The following is an 11,757-nucleotide window of genomic DNA, read 5'->3' as shown; positions in this document are numbered from 1 at the left end:
GCCCGGGAGGCGGGCCATAAAGGTCGCGTGCGCACGCGCAGACGGGAGCAGGCTCCTTGGTGCTGTGGCGGTGTGGTTGACTAGGGTGCTACTTGGAGTCGTGTGGCCCTTGAAAACACCGCGTATCCACCGCTGCCTCTTCTTGTCCTCGCCATGTTCCTCACTCGGTCCGAGTACGACAGGTTCGTCCGGCGGGAAGCAGCAGGGTCTAGAGTTGGGTCGGCGGGCCCAGGGCCCGGGCCGCGGCCTGGGTTCTGCAGTGTCATGGGGCGCTCCGGGAACCCAAGTCTGGCGGGACCCGGGGAATCTGGTTCCTGAGGCGTCAGGCGGGGTTCCCCAGGCTGGACTGGAGCGGTTCCGGCGCTCTTGTCCTACCGCTGAGTCACCGCTAGTCCCGACTCCCTGAGGAAGCGAAAACTGGGGTTTGTGCTTGGGGCGGGCGGTGGGGAGGGGTCCGACCTTTAACCTGGATAAAGTTAGGGGGGGGTCACCAGCTCTGCGTTCATCTTTTCAAGCTAAATGTGACTGCTTTTTTTTTTTTCAATGTGGAATGTGGTGCCTTGAATAAAAAGCCACCAGCCACTGTTGAATGAGTTTGTTGGGAGACATGCCGTGCTGTACGGTTTTGTCTTTTCAAAAGCGCGAAGGGAGTTTCAGCTGTGCCGGATAAATTGCCTGCAATCTGGTTGTGTAGGAACTGGAAAGTACAGTGATTCTCAGAAGAGTTGTAATATGCTGGTCCCTATTGACCAAAACCAAAAACAAACAAAATAACAAGTTGAAAGCAAGGTGTTTTAGTGTTCTGTTGGAAGGCCAAATGTCTTGTGAAGTTAAAGGTGTGCGATTGTGTTTATTAAAAAAGAAAAAAACCTTTCAGGCGTTAGAAATGCCAACTAATGCTGCTATAACTGCTGTGGACGTTTTAACTTTCAGTTTCTGTTTTGATTAGTTTTGCAAGCTGTATTAAGTTCCTTTAAAAGTTAGGGAAAGCAGGCATTTTCTTTGTTCCGCGTTGCCTGAGAAATTCCTGGCCAGTATATACTGATCCTGTCAAAATTGTAGCACCTGGAATGGCCCTTTTCATCCTTTTGCTGACTCACAGAAGATAGTTGTCAAGTTTTAAAACTGTTTCCTGCTGTCAAGCAAAATGGTTGTTAACTCTTGCCTTCCAGAGTATTGAAGAGAATCATCTTTAGGTGATAAAATTTTGAGAAAATTGTGATCCTCATCTGAAAGATTTTATTCTTAAATTTTGTTTGTTGTTCATTTCTTTATATGTATTAGTTCTGTGGGTTTTTTTCCCTTTGTGTCTGCTCAGGACTAAGTAGGTAGAGACCTTTAGCAGATGATGTCAGGCTTTTGCTCTCACTGTTCAGGATGCCGGTTTTACAGCAGTGAGCAAAATCTAGATCCTTACTCGCCTGTGTACAAGAGTAACTGGAGTATGAGTGAGAAAATGTCACTGAAGGAATCTCAGTCCGCATTAGAAGTTGTGATGAGAGGCTGCACTCATGGTTAGGGGATGGGGAACAGTTCACAAAGAAGCTGATAATTCAAATGGGTCCTGAGGAAGTAGAATTGTTGTCCATCAAGACGGCGAGGGTCAACAGCTTTGTTGGATGGTATAGAATGAGCAAAGGAGGGAAGTGAAAAGGCCTCCTGCGTATTTGAAAGAGTCCAGCCTGATTACCACATATGTATGGTGCATATGTGGCTAGTAGGGGATGTGGGAAGGAAAACTGGGGTGGCGCTAGATACTGATGGTTTTCATAGAATGTAAGGATTGGAGTCTCTATAGGCAACTGTGTGCTAATTAATTTCCTCTTTTTCATCCTTTTTTTAAAAAAAATGATTAAAAATTTGGAGGGGAGGGGTTTCATGTACCATGTACGTGTCTGGTGTCCTTTGAGGCCAGAAGAGGGGTTGGATCTCCTGGAACTGGAGTAACAGGTGTTTTTAGCCACTGTGTGAGTGCTGGGAATCAAACTCTCCCTCTGGAAGCCCCTAGCACTCTTAACTCCTGAGCTATCTCTCCAGCTCTCCTTTTTGGTCTTTTGTGGTTGTTACTTTTTAAAGACAAGTTTTCATTTATAGCCCAAGGTGACCAAAGCTAGCTGACCATCCCAGGCTGACCTCAGTGTTCCGAGTTCTGGGTTTTACTCATGAGCCCCTGTGTCAGACTTTAATGTTTTCTTTAAGGAGTTGCCTCATCACCGATTGTTTTTATAAGATTGATTGGTCGGATTAGAAGAACAAGTCAGCACCAGTTCGGAGGCTATTACAATGGTTAGGTTAAAGGTAACAAGGACATCGAGATGGAAGTGATGCTACCGTAGAGGAGTCGTAGAGGAGTCGATGTGAACTTAGGACAGCATGTGGTAGGGGAAAGAGGAGGGTAGGGAGGAGGAAGTCACATCGCCCAGAACATTCGATCTTAGATCTTTTGACCCCGGATTTTCTTTCAGTGATTGACTGTTTTTTTAGAACCTTGAGCTTCCTTCTAAGTCACTTTAGTGCTATTGATTGAAGAACTGGGTAGTGAGATTCTCTTCACTCTTTTAGTGAGAATAATTCTCAGAGACAGTATAATAGAATAGTTGAAAGCTTGGTCTCTGTAAGTAAGATTTCTTGAACTCTTCTGATTCCAGTTTGCTTTTCATGCTGAGTACCTATGAGCAATTTACTTGATCTCTCTCTCTCTCTCTCTCTCTCTCTCACACACACACACATACACACACACACACACACACGTCTTTTGAAGAATGTCTTGTTTAAAACTTGAAAACACTGTGCTCTATGCATACTGTTGAACTTTAGAATTCATAAACTAAGCATTACAGTCATTTGTATGCATTCATTCAAAAACATTTTTAAATGGTGCTTGTGTGCTGAAAGCTTCTACCACTAACGGTATGTTTTCCTCTTTTCCTCAGGGATCACCAACACGCCGGTGCAAGCAAGAGGGCAGCGTATTTTAGAGTAGTCTAGCACGTGATGGGCATGAATAGTGTGAAAGCTAGAGAGATTTTAGTAACTATATGGATCTTAGTCTCTAAATACAATAATGCTGTTTCATACAAATAGGTAGATAAATATTCTTAACTGACTTACAAAAAAGCAGCAACATCAAATGCACATAAAGAAAGAAAGAAAAGAAAAAAATGGCATTTTCTTGGAAATGGTCTTATAGCTTTGGGGCATGCATGCATTTATCAAAGGAATTGGTAGGTTGGCTCAGAATTCATCCAGGTTGACTCAGGTCACGTGCTTTCATTCGATCAGTTTGGTTAAGATTTTGGTTAGGCTTAGGAGTGGGGCAGAGATGTTCTCTGTATAGATCTGAGTATCTTGAAAACACCAACAAAAGATTGAAAAGCTTGCTGTGGGCAGAGTGACTGGCAACTTGTATATCTTAGAGTCATCTGAGCTAATTGTCAAGGAACTTGATGCCAATGTCTATATACTTCTGACAAGTTCTAATGCCATTGTTTGTTTGATTACAGGGGTGTGAATACTTTTTCTCCTGAAGGAAGATTGTTTCAAGTGGAATATGCCATTGAGGCTATCAAGGTAAAAGTAGCAAGGAGTAAAGTTTTGGATTTCGTGACTGCCCTCACACATTGCTAGAAGGACGTTTGTAATAAGTGTGTTTCAGCTGTTCTTTTAGAGACTGTTCTTTTTTTTTTAAATATGAAGGGGTACTTTTATTATTTTCTTACATAACATCTTAATGAATACACCAGGTGCGTTTTCTCAGCTGGCAAACAAGACACACAGCAAAACTTCCTTATGCTTGGGAAGTCAAGAGCCGTCACCTGTCTCTGGGAGGATTTGGTTTCTTACGATGTCTGTGATACTGTCCATGCGGATACCAGCGGTGCTTTGTGGTGAAGAACACCTTGCTGAGTTGTTCTATATGGGCCCTTGCTCAAGCCATTCGCTTTTTATTTCTAACTTGGTTTTCAGCACTTGTTCATGTGTTTCTTCATTATTACACAAAATGTCTGATTGAGGGATAGGTTTTGTGTGCTCATTTGGGATGTCCACAGAAGGGTGGTAGCACACTATTGTCCGGCCATCAGATGTCACAGCGAGCTCCACCTTGCAGTTGTAGTCATCTGGAGGAGAAGAGTAAGTAGACTTTCGACAAACAGTAGACAAGGCTCCATTTTGGATTGGAAATAAATGTTTGCAGACAGTCCTGCTTGATGTCACCCCTTTCACTACTGTGGCCATGATCTTTACCAGGTGACATAAACAAAGATATTGTGAGGAGAAACTGCTTCTCACATCTGTTTCTGGGCACACAGATTTTCATTCCGCGGGTCTGCCATCTTGCTTCAATCCGGATCCTCTAGAGACTGTTCTTAACATTCCTTTAATCAACTACTATTTTGATAAGAATTTTGATAATACTATTTCTGAGATCCATTTTGAGATTTTTTTTTTGAACAGATAACTGCTTCATAATTGTTTGAGTTTTGTCTTCAATGAGAATGGAGGGGCATGTTTTTGTTTCAAATCTTGACTTTAAAGAGGAGTGTAGAAGTCCAGAGTTAGCTCCTGTGTTTGTATGTGTGTATGAGCAGGCATGTCCAGGTTAAGGTTGACATGGGTGTCCTCAGTTGCTCTCTAACTTACTTTTGATACAGGGCATCTCAGTGAACCTGGAGCTCTCTGATTTGACTAACTAGCTAGACCAACAACAAACTCAGATTTTTCTGTCTCTACCTTCCAGTGCTAGGTTTACAGGGGTGTGCTTCTGACCTTCCAGTGCTAGGTTTACAGGGGTGTGCTTCTGACCTTCCCGTGCTAGGTTTACAGGGGTGTACTTCTGACCTTCCAGTGCTAGGACTACAGGGGTGTGCTTCTGACCTTCCAGTGCTAGGACTACAGGGGTGTGCTTCTGACCTTCCAGTGCTAGGACTACAGGGGTGTGCTTCTGACCTTCCAGTGCTAGGACTACAGGGGTGTGCTTCTGACCTTCCAGTGCTAGGACTACAGGGGTGTGCTTCTGACCTTCCAGTGCTAGGACTACAGGGGTGTGCTTCTGACCTTCCAGTGCTAGGGCTACAGGGGTGTGCTTCTGACCTTCCAGTGCTAGGGCTACAGGGGTGTGCTTCTGACCTTCCAGTGCTAGGACTACAGGGGTGTGCTTCTGCACTGGTTCTGGAACTCAGACTCAGGTCTTCATGCATGACTGGCAAACACTGCCAACTAAGTCATTTCTTCAGGCCCTGTTCCTTTTTATATATTTTGTTTTTGAGCAAATAATATAACTGATCCCCCTCTGCAGTTTTGTTGGTAAAATTGTAAATTTGTAGTAGATACTGGGACTAAAAGGAGGTGTGTCCTGTAATCTAGAAACAAAATCAGATATGAAGGGCTGAGAGTATGGCTTGGTTGGTAGAGTGCTTACCTAGCATGCGATCTCTAGACAGACAGACAGATACACACAGACACACACACATACCCCAAACATGTAGTTTATGCTAGCATTCTAAACATTAAAAGGCTACCTATATATACCTGAAGTTAGAACTACATATGTTTAATTATGAATAATTTAAATAGCTTTTCATTTGATAGATAGTTAAGAAGCCTGACAAAAAACCAGGGTTGTAGGAAACATATATCTGTAATCTTTGAAGTATTGAAAAGGAATGCTTAGAAGAAAGAAAGAATAAGATGTCTGAGTACCAAACTAGAAATTTTGATTTTTTTTTTAATTTATTATATATACAATATTCTATCTGTGTGTATGCCTGAAGGCCAGAAGAGGGCACCAGACCTCATTACAGATGGTTGTGAGCCACCATGTGGTTGCTGGGAATTGAACTCAGGACCTTTGGAAGAGCAGACAATGCTCTTAACCACTAAGCCATCTCTCCAGCCCCTGATTTTGGTTTCTGGGGTTGACTTCACACAGTAGTGTTGTGATGAGGAGTGGAGTGGGCTGTGTCCCTCCGCCCCGAAATAATTACACACAAATTGTATTCATTTAAACACTGCCTGGCCCATTAGCTCTAGCTTCTTATTGGCTAACTCTCACATCTTGATTAACCTGTTTCTATTAATCTGTGTATCACCCCGTGATTGTGGCTTACCGGCAAGAGTCTAACCTATGTCTGTCTCGGGCAGGAGAATCATGGCATCTGCCACACTTCCCTTCTTTTCAGCATTCTGTTCTGTCTACTCCGCCCACCTAAGGGCTGCCCTATCAAAAGGCCAAGGCAGTTTTCTTTATTCAACCAATGAAAGCAACACATAGAAAGAAGACCCTCCTACACCACAGTAGGTCCAATTACTCTAACGAGGACTGGGAGCCATGTAGGTAGTTTGCTCTCCTAAGCACATACTTGTGTCATCTGTCTCCAGTGTCTGTCTAGTCACGTCTATTTATAATGCTTTCTCACAAACTTGCTCATTGCGGGTAAAAGTGCTTGCCCCAAGTCGTACATGGTGTAAGGAGGGAACTGGGTCCCTCAAGTTGTCCTTCTACTTCTACAGTTCCCTAACAACACATGTGTTTACACACAAACTTAGACAAATAAATATGGTTAAAAACATTTTTTAAGAGATAGCTCATTTTGTTGGGAACAGTTCATATTAGCTCAGAAGTCCAGCCTTCTGGAGTTTCCTTCTGTGGGGTTTAGATGCTTTTGAAGCACATAAGTTGTTTGCAGCTGTTCCATGGAGTGACTCCCCACATGGCTGGAGAGCTGCTGGGTCTCTCAGTTACTTTTAGAAGGAAGATGCTGTGTAGTTGTGTGAGACTCTGGAAAGACAGGAAAGAGTGACTTAAAAATCTTAGAAGTGAAAATGGGAACATTGTAGATAAAGAACTAGAAAACAGTGGCCACCTGCAAGTACTTCCTGATCTTTGCTCTGATTGAAAGTGCATTAGTAGGAAGTGCTAAACTGTCAGATTTCAAGCTGTAGTGTTGATTTGAGCTTCAATTTAGACAACGGTTCTGCTTAAAACTGTCCTGCTTTAGAAGACCTTTAGGACTAGTAAATTTTAGATTCTCTAGAGATAATGAGATAGGATTTGAGCTCTGTAATCTTAGTTGGGCTAGATAGTAATGTAGCCCATAATAGTAAGATGAACCATTATGAAAATTCAGATGCTTTGGAGCTTAATTAATTTGCCGTTTGCTTTGATGTCCTGTGAGATGCCAGTGAGAAGGCAGTGGTTGCTGTAAGGCTTGGCTAGCTTGAGAAGACCTAGAGAGTGAGACTGTGAAGATGGCTCACTCAAGCTGTTTGCCACGTAAGCTCGAGGACCCGAGTCTGGATCCACAGCGCCTCCATGTCCGTGATCCCAGCACTGGGGAGACAGAAGCAGTTGGATCCCAGAGTTTTCTGGTTAGCTATCCTAGCTGAACCAGTGAGGTACAAGTTCAGTGCGTGACCCTGTCTTAAAAGCTAAGGTGGAAAACAATGGAAGAAGATGCCCAACATTGACCTCTGACCTCCACATGCACATCGTTATGTGTGTAACACCCTTTGCACATGCACATCTAGAAAATGACTAATAATTCTGGCTAGAAGTGATCATTTGGAATACTTTGTAAATAATGCACGTGAGATATAACTAGCAGTGGTAGGGCATGTACCTTTAGAATGGTTTCTCAAACCTGTGATAATATCAAAGGTACTATCATAGGTGTCTGACACTGGTTGCATTACTGAGTTATGTTCAAGGAATAGCGCACAAGACGTTGTTCAGATGTGCCTTGTTTCCTACCTTTCCTCAGTCTGCAAAGGTGCCTGGGGGAGAAATTTAAGCAGCATTAGAGTATACAGATATTAAAAAAATCTTGGATTTTGATGCTCTGTGTGTTCATGTGTTTACACATGTATACACAGTCTGGCATGTATGAAATTAGGACAACTTGCAGAAGTCGGTTCTCCTTTCGTCAGGAAATTCAGGAGTTGAGCTCAGGTTGTCAGGCTTCTGTCAGGGCCTTTACCTGCTGAGTCATCTTGCTGACCCTTGATGTGTTCTATAAAATAACCTGCTTGGAAATATTGACCTCTTTTTATTATTATTATTAGAAAATTGAAATCCAAATTGAGTAGACTGATAACGTGTTTTGTGCTGTGAAACAAGGTTTTTTTTGTGATTGAACTGAATAACTTTACTTTGTGGGGCCTTCTCTACCTGTTAGATGCCAATGGCACTTACCCGCAAAATGCTCTAGACTTTGTTGAATTTGGTAGGGGCAAGAGAGGCCCCATTTGAGAGTTGCTTTACTAGAAAAAATAAAAAGTAGATGTGAATTTGGTTCTGTCTTGTGTAGTGAGTAGTTGTGGGTGTGATGTCATGGTAGAGTGGCCGTGGGTGTGGCGCTGTAGTAGGATGCTTGCCTGACCAATGAGAGGTTCAAGGTTCAGTCTGTGCCCAAATTTAAAAATTACAGCAATTAGGAAACACATAAGTCATTTTTAATTTTCTAGGCAATGGTTTTGTATTTATTATTGTTATTATTTTAATTTTAATTTTTAAGGCATGCACTGGTATAGTTTTAGAGTCAAAGGTAAAATGAATTTATAAATTGTGTTATAAAGAAATAGTCCCTTAAGTTCATACCATCTGTTTTCAGTTTCCTAGAACAGTACTTTAAACTTTATTTTTAGATTAATTTTATTTTTTTTATGTGTATGGGTGGTTTTACTTGCATGTATTTACACCATGTGTATGCAGTGTCTTTAGAAGCCAGAAGAAGACACCAGAACCCTTAGATTGTAACTGTAGATGGCTCTGAACCATTCACCATGAGGGTGCTGCCAACTGAACCCAAGTCCTCTGCAAGAGCAGCAGGTGCTCTTAATTGCTGAGCCATCTTTAGAGCCCTACTTCACTATTTTGTTTGATCTTGTTCTTGCCATTCACCTTAGGTTTAGAACACAGGCATTTTCATTATTGAAGATAGACTTCTGCCATTTTCTGCTGTCTGATCTCTGCCCACCCACAGTTGTCTAGAGGGTTGGGAATAGGAAATGCAATCCTCCCAATATATATCTTACACATAGCAATTTTGTAAAATTAATCAGCAGTTGTGTTAATAGAACTGTTCTATGGTTGAGCCATTTTGGGCTCTGTGATTATTTTTTCTGTTTCTGTGTGCCTTGACCCCTTGCCTCCTCAGATGGGATTTTATGTATTTCATGCTGTACTCAAACTCAGTGCCTCTGAGTAGGGAAATAGCCGGAGATTCTTAATATTAAGTGCATATATTTTTACTTACTTGGTTTTCAGTAATAATGCTCTACCCTTTGACTATGCTTAGAGTCCCTTGATCCAAAGACCTTTTCCATGCAGTAAACGTGGGATCTTCTGTGTGAACAATGGGTGAAGAAGCCATTTAGTTTTTCCAAATGGAGAAGTAGCGTGGGAATCAGTTTCTTTTTTCATTTCTGGCAGCACTGGCAAGTGGACTCATCATCTAGGGTGTGTATTCTACCATTAATCAACAGCCTCAGTTTTAGTTTTAGTTTAAGACAGAACATAAGCTGAGCATGGTAGTGCTTGCCTTTAATCCCTGCAATCAGGAGGCAGAGTCAGGTAGAGCTCTGAGTTCAAGGCCAACCTGGTCTACAGAGAGAGTTCCAGGATGGCCAGGGCTATACAGAGAAACCCTGTCTTAAAAAGAAAAAACAAACAAACAAACAAAAAACCAGAATCTCACTAAATTGACAAGCTGGCTTTGGATTCATGTAGCTTAGGCAAGCCTTCAACTTTTGATCCTCCTTACTCAGCCTTCCTGGTAGTTGGCATGAGCTACCAAACTTAGCTGGAGTCTGATTAAAGCAGACATTATACTATTTTATATCTTTTAGTTTTTGTTTTTGTCCATATGCAGAGGTCCTGGTCACCAGCATGTCCTTCCCAGAAGTGCCTATGATAAAATCAGGTTAATTGTCACTTTCTTTTAAGCTTTAGAATTTGATTACTATTTTTCCCAGTCTCTCTTCCATTGTTTGTCCTCGTGGGTTATGTCTGTTTATTTTAGAAGGCCTTTATTATAGTCACAGATTTGAGGAGGAAGTGGACCTTATATATGTGTTCAGTTTGCATTCTTAGTCAGATGTTAGGGCATTCACTAGTTACATAAGAATTTTTGGCAATCTGCTATAGTTCACAGGTATTCTTTGTTGAAAAAGTGGGGATCCAGGGTGGTAATGAAAGACTAAGACAGGAGAATCATAATTTTGAAGCTAGCCTAGACAGCCCTATCTCAAAACTCAAATTAGTTGCCCAAAATGAAATAAGAAGCTGGTATACATTTAATAATACTTCTAAGTTAGAATTTTATACATTTGAGAGTAAAAAAATATATATATGAGACATGATGTACTCATGAATAATGATTGTCAGCTTAACAGGATCTAGAACCACTGAAGAGGCAAACCTGGATTTTCACAATAAGTTAATTGTGGTGGGAAGGCTTACCCTAAATGAGGGCAGCTTTGATCTTGCACTTCAAAAAAAGAGAGCTTGCAAATCAAAACAACTCTGAGATTCCATCTCACACCTATAAAAATGGCCAAGATCAAAAACACTGGTGACAACTTATGCTGGAGAGGCTGTGTGGTAAAGGGAACACTCCTGCATTGCTGGTGGGAGTGCAAGCTGGTACAGTCCCTTTGGATGTCAGTGTGGCGATTTCTCAGAAAATTAGAAAACAGCCTTCCTCAAGACCCAGTAATAGCACTTTTGGGTATATACCCAAAGGATGCTCAATTGTGCCACAAGGACATGTGCTCAACTATGTTCATAGCAGCTTTGTTTGTCATAGCCAGAACCTGGAAACAACCTAAATGCCCCTCGGCCGAAGAATGGATAAGGAAAATGTGGTACATTTACACAATGGAGTACTACACAGCAGAAGAAAAGATAATGACATCTTGAATTTTGCAGGAAAATGGATGGAGCTAGAAAACATTATTTTGAATGAGGTAACCCAGACCCAGAAAGACAATTACCAAATGTACTCACTCATAAATTGTTTTTAAACATAAAACAAAGAAAACCAGCCCTCAAATCACAATCCCAGAGAACCTAGACAACAATGAGGACCCTAAGAGAGACGTACATAGATCTAATCTACATGGGAAGTAGAAAAAGACAAGATACCCCGAGTAAATTGGGAGCATGGGGACCTTGGGAGAGGGTTGAAGGGGAGGGGAGCGGCAGGGCTGGGAGCAGAGAAAAATGTAGAGCTCAGTAAAATTTTGAAAAAAAGGAGAGCAAGCTTGCTGAGCACTAGCAGTGTTCATCGCTCTTTCCTGGTGGTGTGTGCGTTGTGACAGCAGCTCCTGTCCCGTCTCCGTCCCTGCCCTCCTGTTACGAACTGTATCCCCTCCATCTCTGAGCCAACGCAAACCTTTCCTCCTGCAAGTTGCTTCATGTCAGAGATTAGACAAATATTTTGATAACATTTAGTCTAAAGACATGTTAAACTCTGGGCAGTGGTGGCACACGCTTTTAATTCCAGTACTCGAGAAGCAGAGGCTGGTGAATCTCTGTAAGTTCAAGGGCAGCCTAGAATAAAGAGTGAGTTCCACAACAGTCAGAGCTGTGACACAGAGAAAACCCTGTCTCAAATAGCAAACAAACAATCAAAAGACAGATTAAACATGCTCCATGTATGGTTTCATGAAGGAGCTGGAGAGGTGGCTCAGTGGTTAAGAGCTCTTGTTGCTCTTCCAGGGTTCAGTTGTGGGTGACTCACAATTGTTTATTATTCT

At 42.0% G+C, this 11,757-nt stretch overlaps 1 protein-coding gene and 1 pseudogene across 1 annotated transcript in view; one reads left to right on the top strand and one right to left on the bottom strand.

Moving 5' to 3' along the window:
* Nucleotides 1-23: 23 nt before the first annotated feature.
* Nucleotides 24-11,757, top strand: part of Psma5 (proteasome 20S subunit alpha 5) — a 30,101-nt gene continuing 18,367 nt past the window's right edge. Inside the window, exons 1-2 of the mRNA XM_048443502.3 lie at nucleotides 24-182; nucleotides 3,504-3,570. Of these exons, the coding sequence (XP_048299459.1) occupies nucleotides 154-182; nucleotides 3,504-3,570 (96 nt within the window). The 5' untranslated portion in view covers nucleotides 24-153. The remainder of the gene's footprint in view (nucleotides 183-3,503; nucleotides 3,571-11,757) is intronic.
* Nucleotides 3,680-4,236, bottom strand: LOC125406385 (large ribosomal subunit protein mL42-like; annotated as a pseudogene).

This window comes from Myodes glareolus, chromosome 17 (assembly GCF_982192425.1).
Source record: "Myodes glareolus chromosome 17, mMyoGla1.1, whole genome shotgun sequence".
NCBI lineage: Eukaryota > Metazoa > Chordata > Mammalia > Rodentia > Cricetidae > Myodes > Myodes glareolus.
Note: the sequence above shows the minus strand (reverse complement) of the source record. Positions and strands in the feature narration are given on the sequence as shown.